The sequence below is a fragment of the Theropithecus gelada genome, chromosome 15, assembly GCF_003255815.1.
Source record: "Theropithecus gelada isolate Dixy chromosome 15, Tgel_1.0, whole genome shotgun sequence".
NCBI lineage: Eukaryota > Metazoa > Chordata > Mammalia > Primates > Cercopithecidae > Theropithecus > Theropithecus gelada.
The window spans coordinates 41,209,280-41,231,088 of NC_037683.1; the positions used below are offsets into that span (position 1 = coordinate 41,209,280).

Below are 21,809 nucleotides of genomic sequence, written 5' to 3' on the forward strand. Positions count from 1 at the left end.
CGATCCACCTGGCTGGGCTTCCCTACAATCTCTACTGGGATTACCAGGTGTACCATGCCTGGCCTTCCTCAAAATTTTGTTGTGATGATTCAATGTGATAACATATGTGAAGGGCCTGATATATAGTACATGATTAACAAATGACAGTGATGATATTGATAGCAGTTATGATGTCTGAAATAATCACCATCCCTCAGCTTCCATATTTATGAAATGGAATGGGTAGAAGTAGAAAGTTTTTGATTTTCAGCCCTGATGTTATAAGATCCTATAGCATCTGGTCCAGTTCAGAATCGTGGCTCCTCTGTTCCCAACAATCCTACACAGTGCCTGGGATTCCATGAAGTCCTGAATATTCTGTTGTGCTAGACCATGGGAGCAAAGTCCAGGAGAAGGAAGCATGGCGGCACGATCCTATGTCATAGACACTTCCCACTACCTCCTGGCACACAGACTCTTTTTTTTTTTTTTTTTTTTTTTTTTGAGAGAGAGTCTTCCTCTGTTGCCAGGCTGGAGTACAGTGGCATGATTTTGGCTCCACGCAACCTCTACCTCCCAGGTTCAAGCGATTCTCCTGCCTCAGCCTCCCAAGTAGCTGGGACTACAGGTGCGTGCCACCACGCCCAGCTAAGTTTTGTATTTTTAGTAGAGACAGGGTTTCACCATGTTGGACAGGATAGTCTCGATCTCCTGACCTTGTGATCCACCTGCCTCGGCCTCCCAAAGTGCTGGGATTACAGGCGTGAGCCACCGTGCCCAGCCGGCATACAGACTCTTAACTGGAAGAGAGTGAGGAAAAGGGAATTAACTTTTCTCTTTTTTATTTTCTCCTTATTTATAAATCTATTTAATAATTAATTCCACAGGCTCTCCAAGAGCAGAATGAAATTCAGGGCAGATCCTCCCTTTCAAAAGCTGAGGGAGCTACTTGTGAAACTCCCAAATGAGTGGGAGTAAAGGAAAGTATGTTGGACCAAGCAGCATGTCATGGGGTCCTCGTCCAGGCTCTGCACTGACTTTCTGTGCAATTCTAGACAAGTCACTTAACTGCTCTGAGTCAGTTTCAGCCTCTGGAACAGGAATAAGTGGACTAGCTGATCCCTAAGATTCCGTCTGGCTCTTGCACTAAATGATTCTAAATATTGCTAAATCACACCAGGTATGATGTTATTGCCCAGAACGTGACACTGATTCAGCATTATTTTGTTTTAAAACAGTGGGTTAAATGGAGAGAAAAATACTAAAGAATGAATAGTTTCCCCTGAGAATGGATCTGACAGCTACCTCCTGCGCTGACTCCCCTGAATCCGTGGCTCACAACTCAACAATCTCTCTGCTTCCAATATTTGTTTAGAATCCACCAGAGCATGTAGCTTTCACCCAGGGTCCTCTGCAGGCTTCTGCCCCTGCTGGGCTCACATTTCATGCCTCCTGCACACAGGGAAGTGAAGTCCCTGCCCACCCTGTGTGTGTATTTTCTCCGATGGAGCCCAGCAAGCAGGAAAGCCAGCCGGCCTGGCCTGCCAGACTCCAGCCAGATCCTCTGGGCTTCACCTGCAGTGGTTTTGATCCAAGTCTCAGAATTTTGGAGCCAAAGTGAATTCAGCCTGAGCCACCAGTAACTTGGGGCTGACTAGAGGGTCAGCATCCAATGCTGGAGGAAAAGAAAAATCTCCTCTGTTGGACATCAGGTTTAAAGGAATGGAACAAAACATTTTAGATTTTTTCTCTGCCTGGCCTACCAGTTTAGAAAAACCTCAACCAATGAATACTGGTCCTAGAGTTGGAAGGACTGGACCCCCAGCTCTGCATCTCTGCTGCCCTACATTGATTGCTCTGTCTCTGGGCTAAGTAGGTTTGGGGTTTGACAAAGAAAATCTAGAAATATTTGCTTACTGATCATGCCAATCGAACATAGGTCAAATGCAAAAAGATTTTTTGTAATGAACTTTTTTCCTGTTTATACTAATTTTTTTTTTCATCTTATAGGTGTTATTTTGATCTGTCAGAACTCTGGCTTTCTCACTAGTTAAAGACACGGTATTACATTTACTGACAGCCAATGCCTAAGGAAGGTTTCTCTGAAGCACCAAGAATGAGAGTCTAGAGCTGCAAACAACAGCAATGGATATTATTTAAACTAAAATGGGTCTGCGTGTTTCATATGGCAGTAATGCAGCTACACAAGCCAGACTTCAGCAACAGCCCAGGCCCCAAATGAGATATTTGTGTGGAAATTAAGTGAGACTCATGGAAAACACCACCCCTCAAAAATTAGTGATGTGAGGCTTTAACAGCAGAGTGGAATCTAATATTTACTCGATCTCACTTTCAGCCCTGGCTAAGTATGTAGACTATGCTAAGGACACGTTTTTCTCCCCTTAAAATGCTACTTTTCTCAACTATAGCTCTGAAAATTTTAGATGTGATCATTGTATAAGTCAAACTATGTATACATATTCTTAGGTTCTTACACTTTAAAAAGTGACATTTTAAAAATTGGCAATGAAAACAATTGGCAATGAATATATTTCCCCCCAAATTTTTCTTTGCTGATCTAACTCTATGCCCCCCACTCCAAAAAGCAAAAAGCGAAAGACACCTCTCCTCCCACAATGACATCACTGCAATTGTATATTTTTTTACTCTTTTTCTCCTTTACTGGTATGTAAGGTTCACGTGGATAAGGGCTTTGCCTTACTCAGCAATGTGTCCATTGCCCTGGAACAGTGCCTACTACCTAGCAGCCATTCAATAAATATTTGTCAAATGAATTAATTGCTTTTAGGAAAATTTATATCTCTATTGCTCATCCCTTCTCAATCCCATGAAAAGCTGGAAAATTCAAGGTAAAATGGAGTTGTTATTATAAACTACATCAATGGTTCTCAAACCTTAGTGTGCCAAAGAATCATCCAATGGCACTTTTTAAAATACAGATTTTTGCCTGCCTCTCCTTCTTCCCAGTCCTAATTCAGTATGTCTGAGAGGGTGTGGTCTGGGAATCTGCATTTTAAAGCAAACACCCCAGCTCTTTCTGGTAGGAGCAGTCTGGGCACCATGTTTTAGGAAATGCAGACTTGTACTCATAGTGGAACTACAGCAGGTATTAATATTATGGTCAGAATATCAGGGAATGAGAAGGCTGGAGGAGATAATGGGAATGGATTTAGCTTAATCTCTTTACCATTTGGATCAGGTAACTGTGGCCCACAGAGGAGCGGGAACTGGCCTGAAATCATCTAGTGAATTGGTAACAATTTGAGAGGGTCTTCTAAGATGCTTCATGAAACCACTCTTTTTGCAGCTTCATTCTGTTTACCTTGTAGATCTAATGTGTCTTAAGCCACATTGTTTCATAGGCTATCTTGTGAACACATTTAAATGCCATTTGCTGGTGCCTGGTTTTATCTGAGCAGTATCTCTTGTATTTGCAAGTCTGTTACTCCATTAAGTGGCACTGATTACCAGAAAACCATCCTAGTATGCTGAAAAATACTTGAAATGATCAACTAATGAGGACACTAAGTATGTTTTCTCATTAGTAATTATGCAGGCTCTGAAGCCAAGCCCAGTATCTATACATACTTGTATGGCTAAATTAAAAGCAACTGTGGTGCAGAGAATAGCAACATTTTGAGGAGAGACAAATCAAACGTGACATGTTTTGACTGCACTGATGTACAATGATCTGAGCTCACTTTTGAGGGAGAGAAGTTTGGCCCAAAGGAGAACTGAAGGTCCCAGAGCCAGGAACGCTTCACAGAACTCAGGAGCTCTTTCTGGCCTCTAAAACATTCATTTCCTCTGTGACTTGGAACAAAACCCCTCCACCTCCCACTCCCACAAATGGAGAAAACTGCTCACTTACTACCTTAAAGGAACACATGCTAGTGCATGAAGATTAAAACATACTGGGCTGGCAACACATTTCCTCCTTTCTCTATTGACCTGACTCATTGGGGGAATCTAGCATCTTTAATAAATTGTAGGGCTCAAATCAACTCTCAAAGTTGGCAGCGAAAATTCTTATTTATAATGTAATAAATTATGGATACACACTAAAATACTGCTAAGGAGTGGGATCAGGCAGCTATAAATGAAGCAGAGACTTTCGTTTTTCATTTTATCCACTTGTAAATGGTTTGCCTTTAAAAAAAAAACCCTATGGAAATATATTACCATTATTGTAATTTTAAAATATTTAATAAAGTTTATATGTTCAAAAATATAATAAATTGTCATTAAATAGAAGTGACAGTATGATAAAATAGAAACATACTACTTTGAGTGATGAGATCTGGATTTTGTCTTCTACTCTGTCACCGACAATAGGCAAGCCAGTTAACCCCTTTAAGCCTTAATTTACTTTTCTGAAAATATGGGACTTGGATTAGATGATCCCAGGGTCACTCTAGTTCTATGAATTTGTATATGTAAAACTTTAAGAAGGAAGGTATTATGAAAATTGAATTTCAGTGAATGACAGTATTAAGAAAATTACTCAAACCATAAATAATACCACACAGACCTAGAGCCTTAGTGAAATTATGTAAGAATATATGTGATGGTCAGCAAAGGAAACAATTTAAAAAGTGAAATACTACAGAACGGGAGAAAATATCTGCAAGCTATCCATCCGACAAGGGATTAATAACCAGAAGATATAAGGAATTCAACTCAATAGCAGGAAAAAATAATCTATTTAAAATATAGGTAAAAAACCTAAATAGACATTTTTCAAAACAAGACATAGAAATAGCCAACAGGCATGTTTAAAAATGCTCAACATCACAAATCAACAGGAAGATGCAAATCCAAACCACAAGGACATATCATCTCATCCCAGTTAGAATGATTATTATTAAAAAGACAAAAAATAAATGCTGGTGAGGATGTAGAGAAAGGGGAGCACTCATATACTGCTGATGAGAATGTAAATTAGTATAGCCATTATGGAAAACAGTATGGGGGTTCCCCAAAAAGCTAAAACTAAAACTACCTTAATTACTCCTTGTGTTGATGAACTCACACTTCCACAGCAGCTAGTATGGTCAATACTTGTTATTAGACAAGTGAGTGGGAAGAGGCCCCCCTCCTTCTCTCTCCAGATCTGTCTTTGGGAGAATAGTTCTTTTTGCCACAGGACAAAAGAGTGACCCAATTTCACCAAATCTTTTCCCTTCCTGCCTACATATTTCCATTTCCCCCAGTCATTCATTACAAGTTCCCAGAAACAGTAAATCCCAGCTTAGAACTGAACTCAATCTGTGAAGTACAGTCTGACAGGACAGAGTCCATGCAACCATCATCAACTTGGGTCTGGTCCCATACTTCTACTACTGCAGCTGAAGGTAATGTGGCATCCCTCCCTTCTACCACACACGTTCTTTGTTGGTTCATTTTGAGTGTATATGGAATAAACTCCCCAGATCTTCTTAACATGAACCACTGACAAGCCAAGGCTCTCCCATTTGTTTAAATTCTAAATGCCGAGCTTCACATTTATTTTTGTTAACTTTCTTTGTGATGGTTTCAGCCCTTCCTGTTCCAACCTGTCGAGATCACTCTGAATGTTGATACTGACATCCATCATATTAGCGATCCCTCCCAGCTTTCTGTCATTTGCAAATGTGATCAGCATGCTCCTATGCTTTCATCCAAGTTTTTGATGAAAACTCACTGTATTTTTAAAAAGTCTTTTAATTTAGTTGATTTGGGTCCAATTTTTGATAATTGTGTAATGCTATCTAAAAGCAGGGGAATCCAAGTTATGAGGTTCAACCTGATTCCAAAATAATGCAATTAAAATAAATATGCTTTGCAAAATTGAGCCAGGCCCCAAAGGTAGTACCAATGTGACCTAGACTCTGGCATGGTCAATCTGCTATTTTGGACAAAGCTAACAATTAAATTGGATAAATGTTTGTTGATGAGGATGATGACTCTAGACTAACAGACTGAATGGTGCAGAGGCAAGCAAACATACTAGATTGATTTTTCAGTGTGGAGACAGTTCCCAGCTGGGACAACTCAAAGTGCTGGGAAAGGTTTGCCATTGAATGACTAATTAGGCCATGTAGACTCATAATTGGATAATTGGGGGCCAAAAAATCACTTTTGAGGCCTAAATTATCTGAAGTGACCATCTATTGTGCTTTCAAATGCCCTGGAACAATGTCAGATTGCGTGCTATAGCCTTAGCCTAGGCAGTGCTAAGAAGCTTCACTAATTCAGATGAACTGCATATGGAGAGGCCAGGGTGCTTCTGGGAGGAGAACTCTTCATTTCTGCATACTTTTCTAGCACCTACTCTCACTGGAAGTAGAGAGGCAGTGAAGGCTGGTATTTAGGAGCACAGATTTTAGGTTCAATACACTTGGCTCCTAATATACTTCGCTCCTAATTCTGTCTCTGCTGCATATTAGGTCAGTGACCTTGGGCAAGTCAGCGCTTTAGATTCTCCCAGTTTAAATTTCCTTATCTGTGAAATAGAGATCATAATACTTACCTCAAGAGTGTTCTGCATGACACCTAACGTGTAGTGTTCGTGCTCATTAGGACATTCAACAGATGGCAGAGTAAGAAAGTTTGGCCAAGGAAATAACATACAGGGCACTGCGCTAAAGCTTTGACAAGTATAATTGTAATTAATCTTCACAAACAACCCCAGGAAGTAGATATTACTATTACCCCACAACACAGAAGAGAAAACTGAGCAATCAAAAGGTGTAATCAGTTGCTCAAGGTCACTTAGCTAGTAAATGACAGTGTTGGGATTTTCATCTAGGCTTGCGTGATTCCAAAGAAGCCTAAACTGTTAACTTAGTTTTATTATTCTGCTTTATTCTCTTACACTATTATTTGAGACTTGATTGTAGTCAAGAGCCACTACTTATAATCAGAATAAGAGTCCTCAGCCTTTGATGCTAAGGATCTACCATGCTTCTCATATGATGTTTTGTGATCAGGTGCAGAGAGGAGGCTTCGCAGCCTATAATGAGGGTGGGGAAGAGGGAAAGAGGATCACAGCAGGTACACTAATCATTTCTATCAACACTGCAACCTAAGAGAAGGGCACATAGCAGGGACACACACTGTTTGCCAGCCATTCAGCCAGAAGCTTGAAACACTGATTAGACCTGGGGAGGGCAGTTTGGTAGTAGCTACCAAGACAGATCAACCGACTGGGGGCCTCTGGACTGGTATTTCTTTATCTGAGTGCAAGCTGTATTTCTAAGGTGTTGTTTTTTGTTTTGTTTTGTTTTTTTCTTCAAGTAGGAGGGATAATGATGCCTACTGTTCATGGTGGTTTAAAGGATTAAATGAGATAATGTACCACAATGTCTAGCATATAGAAACTGCTCAATAATTGTGATATTTTTTTCCTTCCCTTCCCTAGTCATTGAGACCCTGTTTTGCTAGAAGTTTGCTTTTCTAAGTCCTTTAAAGAAATTGGTTACAGAGCTGTTTATTCATTTGCTCAGAAAACCCTTTCTCATGGTTCTTCTCTGTGGTATCCAAATTTTGAGGAATTTACAGGGTTCAGACTGATGGGATTTTACTATATCCCATAGGAAATAAAAATGTTGATATGTTTTGGTTGACTTAACTATAACAACACCAATCATTTATGGTCTTAAAAACGTTTTCACAACCATCATTCTTGTGCGACTGGTGTTCAGAACACCCCTCTGAGGTTAAATATTGTAATCATCTCCACCGTAGGCAGGAGAGAGCCAAAAGCAGGAACCAGGTGACACAGGCAGGAAGCAGCAGAGGTGGCTTTCCGTCCGAGTCCTCCTGACATCTGATGTCACAGCCAGAGCTCGCTCCTCTCCACCAATGGTCTAATCCCTCTGAATAAGCACCAGGTCAATCAGTGCTGATGCAATTGGATAAACTGCTTAAGAATAACTTGAGGCTCACCCAGATGGTTTGAACACAATATGAAAAAAAACAGTAGTCACTTTGTCTAGATCATGAGAGAAATCTACAAATTGTAGTTCGCCTGTGCAGATTTTCATTGGCACAACCACCAGGAATCCTGCAACAATGTGTATGACAGGTGCAGCACTGTCAAGGTCATTTGTTAAGGCATTTAGAGATTCAATAAGGCAAAAATTATTTGGTGCAATGGATGCATTGAATTGCTAAATGAAGCGAGAAATATAGAAAAAGTATGAAAAGTGTCTAACATGATGCCAGACACAAAATCATTCAATCAACTCTTATTACTAGTAGCCATAAATAAGAGACCCTGATCATTCATTTGAAAGAAGGAAATCATAAAACTTACTCTGGAATAATCAAGATCTCTGGGTGTTGAGTCTGTTAAAGCTCGGACAAGGGCATTCATCATGCAGACTGGAGGAGAAGGTGGAGAGGGCTGAGAAGGTTCCTGTTGTAATGGGCTCTTTGGTTTGGAAGGCAGACGACCTCTCCTCCCTTTCAGACTATCTGTACGGACAACTGATGCCAAAAGAGACAAAGAAAACAATCTTCAAAGATTATGGACTGAATGACCATAAATCACAAAAAGGAATAAAAACACATTACAGTTGAGCAATCATTAATGAGACCAACCGTTTAAAAGTGGTAATAAGTTTGGAATAATATTCACACAATGATTTCACGAGAGCTGAAACAAGCAGCATAAAAGCCACCCATATTTACATTTGGTAATGAATTAGCCCTAAAAGTCTCCTTCTTAAATAGAGCAAAGATGTATGTATACAAGTCCCCTATTAATTTTGAGAAATTAGAATAAATAGTCCTAAGTTATTTTAAAATGTAGATATATATGATAAAAATAAAATGTTGAAAGGAAAAAGGAACTAGTAAAATTCACCATCCCAATGTAAATATTAACTTTTTTCAGTGATTTCTGAGAATACGTATAAGCAAACTGCGTAAAAAGCATTATATCCATACCTTCTTTTACCATTCCAACACTGAGACACTTCTGAAATCGACAGTACTGACATCGGTTTCGACGTCTCTTGTCTACTGGGCAGTTTTTATTTGCCAGGCAAACATATTTTGCATTTTTCTGTACTGTTCTCTGAGAAAATATAATACAAGATAGTCAACTGATAGTTTCTGGAAAGAGGTAGGACCTGACAAGATGTATTTTAATTACAATGTGAAAAGCGACAGTGCAATTCGTATAATTCGATAAATTTAATTTCCTAACACGCTAGCCTGCAGGAAAAACAATTTTATTAGTGTTAGCCGCTGACAATGAAAATCATCTCAGATTGTTCTAAAGCAAGTCTCAGGAGACACCCAACTCTGAATGATAAAATCATATCTGAAATTACCAGGTCAACATATCATATCTTGGAGAATTAGATTATCTCCACTTTTAATATCCCTTTGGGAACAATTTTCTACTTGTTCCACTCCCCTGATTATTGCTGACCTTATTAAAATAAAATCAAAATTATCTGGGATGTACTTTGTTTGCTATCACTATTGTAAGTCAAATATCACAGTAACTGGCCTTGTTACCCAACAGAGATGAAATCATAAAAAGCAAAATCAGGATTTTTCTAATTAAAACATATAGGAAATAATGTTTTAATGCAAAATAATTCACTTAATCAACCTGTATAGCTTATTTTATCTTTAAAGACCATATATGATAAACAGTCCATTCCTGACTTTTCAAAGCAAAATCTTAAAAGCAGTTATTACAAAGCATTATTATATCCAAGGAAGAAAACAAAAAACCTCAAGGGACAAAAGAAAAAGAGACAAAGAAAGATATATGAGAGCCATATATTTTCAGTGAAAATTCCTATTAATAGGTCATTTCATAAATGTCTATTGACATAGACTCAATAACCATATTGTAAAAAACATAATAAAACTTAAGCTTGGATAGAAAAATGATGTTGGATTTTTCAGAATCCATATAATTTGGAAATGACACATGGAGAAATAAACATATTTCATCCTCCAAATTTAAACAAATGCTTGCTTTTTAAATTGAAAACATATGTGCAAATGAATGTATTTTTACCACTTAGGGTGAAACTATTCAGAAATTACCTGGATCTATACAACTCCAAATAGAGCAGAAAGTTGAAATTTATTTTGGAAGCCTGGGCTGCATTAAAAAAAAAAAAGAAAATAAATCCAGGTAACTTGGGCTTCATGATCTATTTTGTGTTCAAATATCTAGATTCACTTTCAACCTTTACTTTCAGTCATTCTCAACCCCCATGTTTCAGTTTTACCCTGTTACCTTTTAATTTCATTTTAGGGGATAGTTTCTAGATTGCTTATATAAAACTTAATGTAACAAAGCCAACCTATCTCAAGTCTAAGACATGTCTCCCCCGCCATAGTAGGTGACTTTAGTTTAAAATGCAAAATTCTGAAACACAGGCATACTTCTGAGGTTCCAGCATTTAAATTCTTAGCAGTCTGTAAGGGTAGGAAACGTGTATTTCCTGAATAAAGCTTTCATTGAACATGCAGTAATTTCTAACACTCTATTTCTTGCCATCATCCTCAAGGCTGTATGCCAATTTGAGTGCTGATGGCATTTTGCTTCAGGTATACATTTTCCCAATAACCTGAAGCCTTTCGTACATTTGTGTGTGTGCACAGTTTAAGGACAGGGAGAGATCGTTATGGTTCAATCACCGAATTCCTATCATTAACTGCACTTCATGTCACATTTTTAAAGAACTCAATTTAATGGTAGAAAGCCACTGGGTAAAACCTGCTCCGGTTCCCTTAATTAACAGATCTGTGGGGTGGTTCTCCCCCATCTTGCCCCCACCCTTTCAAGTATAGATTTGTTTTCAAGGGATTGCTGCAGAAAAGGGAAGCTGTTGGGGAACACTTAATTGACATTTCTAGACTCAGAATGTATTACCACTCTGGTATTTTGGTCAACTCTCAATTATTTAGGGATAATTATATTTGTAGATTATTCATAATTCTTGTTTTTTTCTTTTCCCTCTTCTGCTGCCAGTTTCACGGTCCTTCAGCATTTTCCACTGAAATCCTGTAAAAATCAAATCTGCTAAAGGAATGCAGTTACTTGAAAGTAGCTCTGATAAAGCTTGAGTAGTTAAGACAAAAAATGGCTAAACTCAGTGGCTAAAAAATAAAATAAAATAACCGAGATTCTGCATTTAAAACATCACAATCCCAAATATCTGTATGGCACTTAACATATTGCAGTTTTTCCACAAACATTTTCTTGTTTATCTGCAGAACTCAAGTAGTGATATAATTAGTATCTGAAGATCAAAAGTAACTGTTGCTTGTTGCTATGTATATCCCTCCACAAATGTGTATTTTTACAAATACTTTATAGCTTTTGTTTAATAATGAACTATTTGTATAACCCTTTAAAGATTATAAAGCGCTTTCATATATATTTCATCTCATTGAATACACAGCCCTTCTCTGAGTTTTATTCACTGATACGGAAACAGGCCTAGAATGAAGGGTCATGCCCAACATGATACAACTGGAAGGTGGAAGATTAAGGTCTTCTATTTGAATCTTCTCTCTCCAATTCTGGTGTGCTCACAGATATATCCTATTGGCCTCCCAAATCCAAGTTACCCAATCAGCATCCCGCTTCCTCTTTCTCTCTACCCTGTCCAGCACTAGAGGATAGGGAATAATTTGTGTGGGTTTGTAAATGACTGAAATAATGGCCAGTGGGGTGGGGAGTGAGAAGGATGGCACAGAAGTAAGTGTCTGATAAAGTCTGGGAGTCAATAGCAAAAGGTAGCACAGCAAAAGAGCAAGGTCTTTTCCCTAAGTGGCAGAAATAACACTGAACTCAGGAGTCAGGGGAAATCAGCTGGAAACATCTCATGGGCAGCTAAATCACTGCTTACAGCCTGCATAAGGCTTCACCGCTCCAGGCCTCAGCTTCCTCGTGGGTAAAATATGGGGCGGGCTGATGGCCCTCCCACTGGAAAATTTCTCCGTTAGGCCTATGAGGGAATGAACTATGTCTACACCTGGCACCGTATATGGTACAGAGGTAGGGAAAGGTTCCTAGAGGACACAAGACCCCAAGTTCTATCTTCTATGGAAAGAGCTGCCTCTTTCCACAGAAGAAGACAGTTGTCCCGTCTCCCAGAGCTGCAGAACTGTGAAAAGGGAGTGGACTTTGGGGTCACACAAACATGGGTTGGTACCCTGCCTCCATCTCCCTTCTCTGAAGGTGTGTCCTGAGGCAGCTGATTAACTTCTTCAAACCTCAACATCCTCATCTACAAAACAAGGATAATTAATATCTACCTTTAAAACACTGTTACTAAAAATAGCTAGTGAGTGGCCAGAATTCAATCTTGGATGTGTCTGACTCTAGAGCCCCAGCTCTTACTGTAAGGATTAAATGAGACACAAATGTCCAGGGCTTGGTATGCACACCCTATCCCCTCAGACACCCTGGATGGACAGACAAAGCAATGAGGTTTTTGCATTTTCGAAGTCACAGGTCCTTTTAAGACTCTGCTGAAAGCTCTCCAGAAAAATGTTCATAGGGCAGTGTCCGGCCAGGAGGTTCACGGACCCCTCGGAGTCCGTCTGGGGCGGCCTGCTGTACATGGACCTCAGTAGAAAGTCCCTGAGAAAATGGATGTGAAGGTGCTAGGAAGGGCTGCAATAAAGCACGATGCACCGATTACAGCTCTCAAACAGGGAAGAACAAGGATGCTCCTAAACCCACTTAGAAGCTCCCTTCAGTGAGGGGTCTGGGTGCGGAGGGGAGGGGACGCCGAGCGCTCACCTTGAAGAAGCCCTTGCAGCCCTCGCAGGTGCGCACGCCGTAGTGCTGGCAGGCGGCATTGTCCCCGCACACTGCACACGTGCCCTCGCCGGACGACGAGCTCCTGTTGGGCGGCGACGGCAGGCTGGGACTCTCGCCCAGCAGGCTGGACGCGGTAGGAGAGGGCGTGAGGCCGAGAGGCGGGAAGGCCAGCGGGGCCGCCCTCTTGGCCAGCGGCAGCCCGTACGGGTGGCCCTCCAGCGCGGCGACCTGGCTGCCCGCGGCAGCTGCGGCTCCCAGAGGCAGGCTGAGCGCGGCAGCGGCCGTCGGGTCGTAGCCGAGGTGGTGGCCGCCGGCCGGGCTGGGCGCGGGGGGGTGCGGCGGCGAGGGCTTGAAGTGGAAGAGCGGGAAGCGCGCGCCGGCCACCGTAGGCACCGCCTTCATCGGCGGGTCCAGCAGCGAGCCGGGCGCAATGCAGCCGGGCGCCGAGGGCAGCGCGTCGTCCCATAGCGCCCCCGCCTGCGGGGGGAAGGCCGGCGTGGTGGGGGTGGACGGTGGGGACTGTTTGAAGTACATGGAGGTGCTGGGGAGCACCTCGTCCTCTGGGCTGGAGGCGGGAGGAATGGATGGCTGTTGATGCTGCTGCTGGTGATGGTGGTGGTGGTGGTGGTGGTGGTGGTGATGGTGGTGGTAGCTGGGCGCCCGCCCCTCCTCCACTTTGATCAAGGGCCGCTGCATTTGGTACACGCAGGAGGGCTTGAGTTCGTAGTTGCTCGAGTAGCCCTCGACGAAGGTACTGATGCTGGGCAGGGACGTGGTGGCCGTAGCCGTGATCTCAGTGCTGCCGAGGTCCATGGTCAGCTTGGTGTAGTCAGGGTTCATGATCTCCGTGGTGTATTCCGAGCTGTATGTCTGCGCAGCATAACTGGAACCTGGAGGCGAAGGGCTATATTGGGCTTGGACGCAGGGCATATCTGCAGGGACCGAGAAAAGGGTCTCTCAGAAGCAAGTTAACACTTGTTTTCTAGCCAACAGGCAGCACTGAGTTCACTGTTCTCTAATCTGGGAAATAGAGAGGAAGTGTCATCCTGTCCTCCTCCTGGTAGCACAGACACAAAGCCCCACACTTATTTACTTCATCCCTAGTAAGGAAGCTGAATTCTTGACAAAGGGGTGCCAAAACCTGACCTCCTGTGGACCTCTGTGCCTATCTTCCCTCCCTTGCCCTGTCCTCCACCAGATTTGGGAAACTTGAAGTCTTTCCTCATAAGCTCACAGATGTTTTTAAAAAGAGGCGTTCAGTCCTGTAAACTAATTGGAGTGGCCTCCTCAGCTATAACCTAGGAGGACAAAGAGAAAGCCAGCGGTTTATTTGGGGGGAAAGAGGCCATTGGTCCCCCAAGGCACACACATTGATTTGTAAACCTGAGTTAGTCAAAAAAAAGCTACCCTGTGAGAGATTTAGTGGCCAAGGGAGAGAGTTGACATTCTAACATTTTATGAGTGCCAATTGAGGCTGCCCACACACGTTGTGGTTGCTTTCTCCCACCCCCTCCCCACTCCTCCAATAGGGCTAGCAGCCTGCACAAACTGGACCCCTGTTGATAACTTCAGTCAGCTAGGTGGGGACATAGGCCCAGGAAATGGACTCGGGGGAGTTTATACCATCTGCAAAGAAAAAGATCAGCAGCTGCAACAAAACACCCACCCATATATATATATACACACACACACACATATATATCCCAATTCTAACTAATAAAACAAATCAGTGGCTGTTTTGTGATAACAGTTTATAACTATTATAATAGGCAAGTTAGTATTGGTATTTCCTTATGACACTAGAATTAGTACACCGATAAAGAAAAAAGCAGTTTCTGAATAGACTTGATTTCTCTGCCAGTTTGACTATGTTGCCCCCAAAGTGGCTGGTATCCAGGGTGCTTACTATTGTTCAGAGAGGCTGAACTAAGTGAGAAGGCTCTGAGAATTATTAGATGTTGTGGATGATTTATCTAAATATTTTCCTTTCTTTATGGCTAAATATAAATGGTAAAAAAACGGTGGTTTCTGGTGGTTGGTTTTTCTGAGCCAAAGGAAAACCAGGTGCTTAACGCCTCTTTGGAGTCTATGGTGTAAAAGGTGTGACTAATAGAGAAGTGAATACTTCACATTTCCTTTGACATCTTTCTCTTACCCACATTTCCAAATCTGATTGAGTCATGCATGTATGGGATGAAATCTTGACTTGAAAAAAGGTGATGAGGGCCTGTTGGAAGAAGCAGTGATGAGGAGAGGCCAGTTCAAGCTTTTCTTTAACAAGCAGGGCCTTAAAAATACACTCACTAGTTTGAAGTCCAGTTACTTATCTTGCTGTCCAGTTGCTGGGATGAAATGAAAGGCTAATCATTTAAAAGAAAGAACACTGCCTGATCTTTCATCTATTCTCCTTCTCCCTTCAGCACCTCTAGGATTTCTCCCTTAGTCTTTTCTGTCATTCTTTCTGGCCAGTCCCTTCCTATTGCTCTTATTTGTGTCCTTCTGAGGTTTCTCTCTAGAAGATGAGCTTGCTGGGATTGCATTCTATTTATCTGCATTATCTATTGTGCCCACACAGGCTTGGCACCTAGTATTCCTTTAACAAATTTGTAAAGAGGTGGTACAAACCAAACGTGCAATCTGTTCTTTCACCAAACTCAAATTTACTCTTTGGTTTTCAGCTCAAATGCTTTTCTCCTTCCCTCCCAGCTTCAATCATCCAAACTTCTGCACCCAAATGATTTGAGTTGTATATAAATGAAAATGCTCAGTATTGCTCTAAGTGATTCCATAACTCTTACATGTGTACACTGACTACAAAAGAAGAGCAAAAATGAAATAAAAATGTGTAATATACCCTAATCTATTGGTGTATTTGTATTTCTCTTAGGAAAATTAATTTTGAGCAATGCAAGCTTAATTTAATTTGGCTGCTCCACTCAGTAGCAACAGGGTGTGGTATACAGAGGAGCTTCCCATGAGGAAGCCACCTGTGTTGTGAAATTCGCGGCCAGCCGTCACTGTCCTGGCACTGGGCAGATCGACCACGCTGCCCGCCGAGTGTGTGGTTCCCCCACCCACTTCCCTCGGCCAGGGAGGAGAAAAGGGTCGTGCCTTCGTACCTACCTGGAGGGTATCTTGCGCGCTGAATGGTGGGGCTGGGGGTCTCTCCAGCGGAGGCTGAGAGTGTAGGAGCAGCGGACGTCCGGTGAGGCGAAGTGCCGGCAGTGCTCCCCGGCACCGCCGAGGGTCCAGGCTCAGGGCCCGGGCTTGCCGGGCTGCGCTCTTCCACAGTGGGCTCTACAGGCACGGGGAGAGAGGACATAGGTCACAGTGAGACCAGGATGGGTCACTACGACCCGGGCTGGGCGCATTGGGGACTGGGGGAATTGGTTGGCGACCTCTAGAAATGCTACATTAATTACAAAGAATTATCATAAAATTAAGGGTGATTAATGGTACAGGAGTCCCCCTGGGCAAAAAGCATCACACAGCCTTGGGGAAGCCGAGGAAAGGTTGTACGAACCCACTGCGCCTACCACTGTTTTGTGGCACTGGAACCGAGGCTAAAAAACGCGCAGCCTGTTATCGCCCAGAAATTGATCTCTCTGCCCCCACAATTGATTCCGAGCTTGCTAAGTCAGGAAAACCGAAGAAAGCAGAACACTTGAAGAACGAGCTCCGCCGGAATACGGGGGTCAGTGAGTGTTCACTAGCGGAAAAAAGCCATTTTCCAACTCCGCCCGCCCCCATCCCTCAAATACAAATTTTACACGTTGCATAGGAAATGCACAAGGTCCGGAACGAATGCATGAATGCCCCAAGGAATTAAGAAAGTCTGCGCTTTTCATTCTAAATGCTAATGGAGCTTCGCTTCTATTAGCCGCGAGTTTCAAGGGCCAGGGGTCAAGCAAACAAAAGGGCACAGCAAAGGAAGCCTGGCGCTGGAAGCAAGGGGACGAAGCGGACGGCGTTCGCGGCCGATGGGGCGGGCGAAGGCAGGTCCCCTGTACCCAGAGGGCGGTGTCTTCGAGGGTGGGCCGCTTAGAGACTCCCGGCCACCCAGCGGCCTAGAGGGGGCACATTCCTGAGGGCGCCCATCGCGCCTCCGGGACCAGCGTCTCAGCGCACAGCCTCAGCGAAACTTTGTAGCTGAAAGCGCAGCTCAGCAGGCCTCAGGGAAGGAACTGGGTGCCCCAAACTCCGGCCTATAGCGCCCCCTTTGCCCGGGGTGGGCACAGCTCGAAGAGTGGGAACATGCATCGAAAAACCCCCAAATCAAACCAAGCCAAAAACCTCTGAGGTGCGCGGGGCCACGAGGGTCGACTGCTGGCGCCCCTGAGCCCGGGGCTTGCCTGCAGGAAGAGAGAAAGGGACTCGGAGCTCCCAGGCCCAGGTAACCCTCAACGGCCAGGAAATGGGGGATTCCCTTGCCACCCCCAGCCCCAGCCAGAGCTGCTCCGACGGAAACCTTTCGCTCGCTGTAGAGCGGGTAGAAGCGGATCTTCCCATGGCTGTAGCGTGTGCTTCCCGTCTCCCCGCATCTTCAATGGGGGTCTCCAGCAATCCCCCACCCGCCCCTTCAGTGGGTGCCCGCAATCCCGTCCCGCATTCCCCGAGGGCCTTTCAAGCGGAGTCGTTCTCTGAGGGGAGGCCTCTGAACTCGGGTGGGCGGGGACCGCCTCTCCCCAACGAAGGAGTTCCCCTCGAGCGCCCAGCGTTCGCGGGAGGGCCCACACTACCTTTCCTCCAGCCCAGCCCAGCGCCCCGCCGCTCTCTCCGCCCCACAAACGACCGGTTACCTAGGCAAAGCCTCAGCGCCTGGAAACACGTTCTGCCGCTCCGGTTTGCGGCCGCCGGGGCCAGGAGCACAGAGCCTTGGGGTTGTAAATTAGTAAGAAATAACTACCTCTGTCAAAGCCCCTTTCTTTCTCGTGGGCAGACGAAAGGAACACCCCCGTGTTCCCCTCCCCGTGGTGAAGTGTGTGGAGGAAACCGTGAAACGCACCATTGTGACCGGGGCTCCTCTGCGGAGTTTCCAACCCTGGGGAGCGGGGGCGGAGGTTGGGCGGGGGCAAGAGCAGCGAAGGAGAGACTGACAGAAAGGGAAAGACTGAGATTCTCAGAAAGACCGAGGGAGACGAGACAAACCGCGGGGAAGAATTTCTGTGAGCGCACGGTCCCAGGGAACGGGGTGGGTGGGTGCCGGGCGTGGGGGCGGAGCGGGCGTGGAGGTTGCTGTGGCCTAAGGAGCCTTTGATACTAACTCTGCGAGCATCTTGTTCAGCGAAAATAACTCGAATAAAGTAACTTCATTCATTGTGCCCATTAGCCACGTTGGGCAGCTTTTTCTTTCCCCAGCTTGGTTCTATAAAATATTCCCCCGTCGTGGGAAAAGGAGATCCGGCATTGGACTCGTGATGGAATGACTGACGGCTCCCTGTACTTATCTCCCGGCACCGCAAGGCCCTGGGATCACAGCCCGACATTTCTGATTACTAACTCCTCGCAGCTCTTCGCTCTGGAGAATCCGGACGCATAAATAAATAAAAGACAATCTCCAAGAACGTTTTTGGAAATCAAGGGACAAATGCGTTCTTCCTCGCCTCTGCCCCGAGGCTTCCAACAGGTTGGATAGGTGCCTTTGGAAGTCAGTCTCCGCAGACCGCGCTCGCATGACCGCTTTCGTCTCACCACCGAGAACTTTCCTTTCTACTAATAGTAAAACACTCGGAGCAACTTCTCCAAAAGCGCGAGTTCTGTCAGTGAAAAAGTAAAGCATGCCTTTCCCACACCGAACCAAGGTCCGGAGGAGAGGGACACCGTCCCCACACGTGTCAGCGCGCGGGAGTCGCCAATTACACCCGATTTACCTCCTAAGGGAAAAGTGTAAACCGGCATGTCAGCGACGCCAGGCAGACGTGCCTAGTGGAACCCCAGGCTCATTTCAATACAATAAGCCACATTCCTACAATTACGCCCTCTTTCCTGAGGTCCTCCGAGTGCCTCTGCAAACTCTGGCCACGGCTGCCTAGGCCTTTCCCTCCCAAGCTTCCTTCCAGAGAACCAGCTCGGTGCCACCATTAGGAACATTTTCTTGGACCCACCAGAGCTCCTATTTTCAATCCTACTTAAAAGGCAGGAAAATTACTGCCGTTCATCACCGGAGCTGCAACTCCCTGCCGCTGCCGCCGCCGCCGCCGAGAGCATCATTACCATGACAACTAGAGCCGAAATACCCTGAATTACATCGCTGGAGCCGCTATAGCACAAATCCCGGTCCTCCTCTTTGTTAGAGGCTTTTCGCCTCTTCGAGTGGGGGAGGAATCCCACGAGCTCCAGAGATCCTCGCGGGCCCACTACAGGGGAAAAGTTTCAGATCAGAACCTATGGGCCGCTGGGCTAGCAAAGCCGGAGCCGGGCGGCAAGGTCGGGGAGGGAACCCCACACTCAAAGTTGTCAATTTCAGGAGCGACGCTTCCCAGCAAGCCAACTTTTTTAGCAAGTCCCCTTATTAACTGGGCGAATCTCATACGTACTTGAGTGCTGTGGCGGTTCCGTCTTTAGAGCGAGTTTCTAGAGAGCTGTCCCGAAATCTGCACTGGTGGGGAGTCACAGCTGCTGTCCCGGAAGGGCTGCGGTGTACAAGCCCAGCGGCTCCCGGAGGCGGTGAGCGGCTGGTAGGGGATGCTGCGATCCCGACTCATGGGAGAGCACAGCCGAGAGGTTCCGCGGGCGTCCTGGCTCGGGCTGTGACCAGGGGGGAGGATGCCGCCGCTGTTCCCACCTCCACGGCCACTGCCGGCACCGTCAGCGTTGCAAAGTGAGCCCGGGAGGGGCGTCCGGCTGCGGCGCCGCGCTGCACCAGCAAGGGCTCAGGTCAAGAGGGGTGTGAGCGCGCGGGAGAGCGAAGTGTGTGTGCGGAGCGTGTGTGCGCGCTTGTGTCTGTGTGTGCGAGTGAGGGAGCGGGTGTGAGCGCGTCTGTGTATGGGGAGCGGAGGAGGAGCAGGAGCTGGAGGGGTGGGGGGCGGGAGGCAGGAGACTCCGCTCTCCCGGCTGCGCGTTCGCTCGCTCTCTCGGCACGTCATTTATGCCACAGGAGCCCTAGCGGCCTCTCCATAGAGTGCCTGGAATGCGAGACGTCAATGTGACGCCATGGGACGCTACGTCACCCTCCTCCTCCCTCCCCTGGCCCAGCCGGTTCCGCGTGTGCGAGGGAGGGTGTGTGTGTTCGTGTGCGCGCGCGCGCGCGTTTCTCGGCCAGTCGCACGGCCGCACAATGGAAACTCCGCTGCACGGCCGACCGGGGGCTTCTCGGACCCGCGGTGCCAGCCCTTTTGCAGCGGAACCGCTCGCCAGGGCGTGCGTCTGCGGGAGGGTGCAGCGGCCTGCCCACGGGTCAGGCGGGACCGCCCAGCTGTCAGGCTCGGGTGGAGTAGAGTTGGAGGAGTGCTGCTGGCGCGCCTCCGAGGCTGCCCCGAGGCACGGAGCCAGGGCGAGGGGGGTAAGGGAGAGGACAGCTCTTCCGAAAGGGAAGGCTCCGCCAGCCAGCTTCTGACCAGCTTCAGTGACCTGGCAGCCGGTGCAGAAGGCGTCTGGCACCAGCCCGAAGACGCCCTGAGGTGCAGCTGCACTTTCCTCATGCAAAGGCTCTAAAGCTGTTTACGTCTCTCCGGTCCTCTGCGCCCAGGCTAATCCTCCCTCCCCGCATCATTTACTGGGTGCGTGTTTCACACAGGGATGCAGATAGTTCCGGGGATAAGGTTTGATTTCTTTACACGTACGGCGTGGGTTTCTTAACTGGACACGTTATAACCCAGCGAAGTGCACATCCATCATCCACACGCGCGCTGCAGCAGAAACTACTCAATGTGTATAAAACAAACACACACGTGTTGAACAGCTGAGCGGGTCTGACTACTGCAAATCATTCCTCCTCCCCAGCACCGGGTCAGAAATGGAACTCTCAACTAGCACTTTCACTTTTTGATGGTTGTAGATGCCCTCCGCCCACATCTCCCAAATTAAACATTTCGAAATCAATCAACAGGATTTATTAGTCAGTCCCTCGCTAGGGGATTTGCTTTGGTCTCCTGGGACACATTTGTCATGAAATGGTGTGCCGATAGCCTGGGTGACTGTATGAGGGAAAGCAATTTCTTCCTGGAAATGATAGATTTAAGTGTAAATTTCTTGATGAAAACAAAATTTATCAGAGTTAAAGACCCCTAGTCCCAAAGGTTGCTGCTGAGTGAACGCAACCTCTTTCAGAAATGAATTTTTGGAGAGGAGAAAATATTTCAGTGAAACAATGCAGATAGAGTGGTCCCCATGTGGTCCGCTTGAATCACAAATACCATTTTATATATTTGACCTGTCCCAATTTGTGTGTGTGTGGTGGGGGCGGTGGCGGGGGGCGGGGTGCACCGAGGGGAGATAAAGGATTCCTTCGTAGACAGCGCACGTTTCAGAATCGAAGGTTCGAGCTAGGACCAGAAACTTGAAAACAAACTACACATAGGTAAATATGGCATGTATATCTTTCTCCGCCTCCACTTCCAATTCATACAGGGTGGTGCGGAGAGGATCGTGGGAGGATGCCCCGAAAGTTGACCCAGCCGAGAGCAACCGAGTCTCTGCACCGCCGCGGGTTCCAATCCAGCCTCGGAAGGAAGGAGGGCGCTGCTACATTGTATCCATTCAAAGGCTGGAGGGGGGGAGCAGGACCTGGAGCCGCGCTGCGCTGACGCACGCGAGGCGCGTGATTGACGCAGGCGATGTTACTAAATTCGGCGGTTGGCCGGGACCCGCCGCCGGCGCGCGCCGCAGATAGCGGAGTAGGTTCCCCTCGGTCACCCCCGCCCCTTCTCCATTCAACGCCTCGCGGGGCGGGGCAGGGCGCGCGGGGCGGGGCGGGGCGGGGTGCGCGCGGCCGCGCCGGGATCCGGCCGAACCAAATATAGTCGGGCCTGGCTATTTTTAGCAGGGTCTCGGGCGCGAGCCCGCCGCGTGAGGGGGC

General features: G+C 46.2%; 1 protein-coding gene across 3 annotated transcripts in view; it reads right to left on the reverse strand.

The window, feature by feature from the left end:
• NR4A3 (nuclear receptor subfamily 4 group A member 3) overlaps positions 1–19,882 on the reverse strand; it is a 43,877-nt gene extending 23,995 nt beyond the window's left edge. Inside the window, exons 1-6 of one of the 3 annotated variants that reach the window (XM_025360708.1) lie at positions 19,330–19,882; positions 15,917–16,090; positions 14,949–15,020; positions 12,773–13,725; positions 8,935–9,064; positions 8,300–8,472 (exon numbers count right to left, since the gene is read on the reverse strand). In XM_025360708.1, the coding sequence (XP_025216493.1) occupies positions 8,300–8,472; positions 8,935–9,064; positions 12,773–13,725; positions 14,949–14,979 (1,287 nt within the window). In that variant the 5' untranslated portion in view covers positions 14,980–15,020; positions 15,917–16,090; positions 19,330–19,882. Of the gene's footprint in view, positions 1–8,299; positions 8,473–8,934; positions 9,065–12,772; positions 13,726–14,948; positions 15,815–15,916; positions 16,091–19,329 lie in introns of those variants that run through there. The other 2 variants (XM_025360710.1, XM_025360709.1) reach the window with 2 other exon arrangements.
• Positions 19,883–21,809: the final 1,927 nt, after the last annotated feature.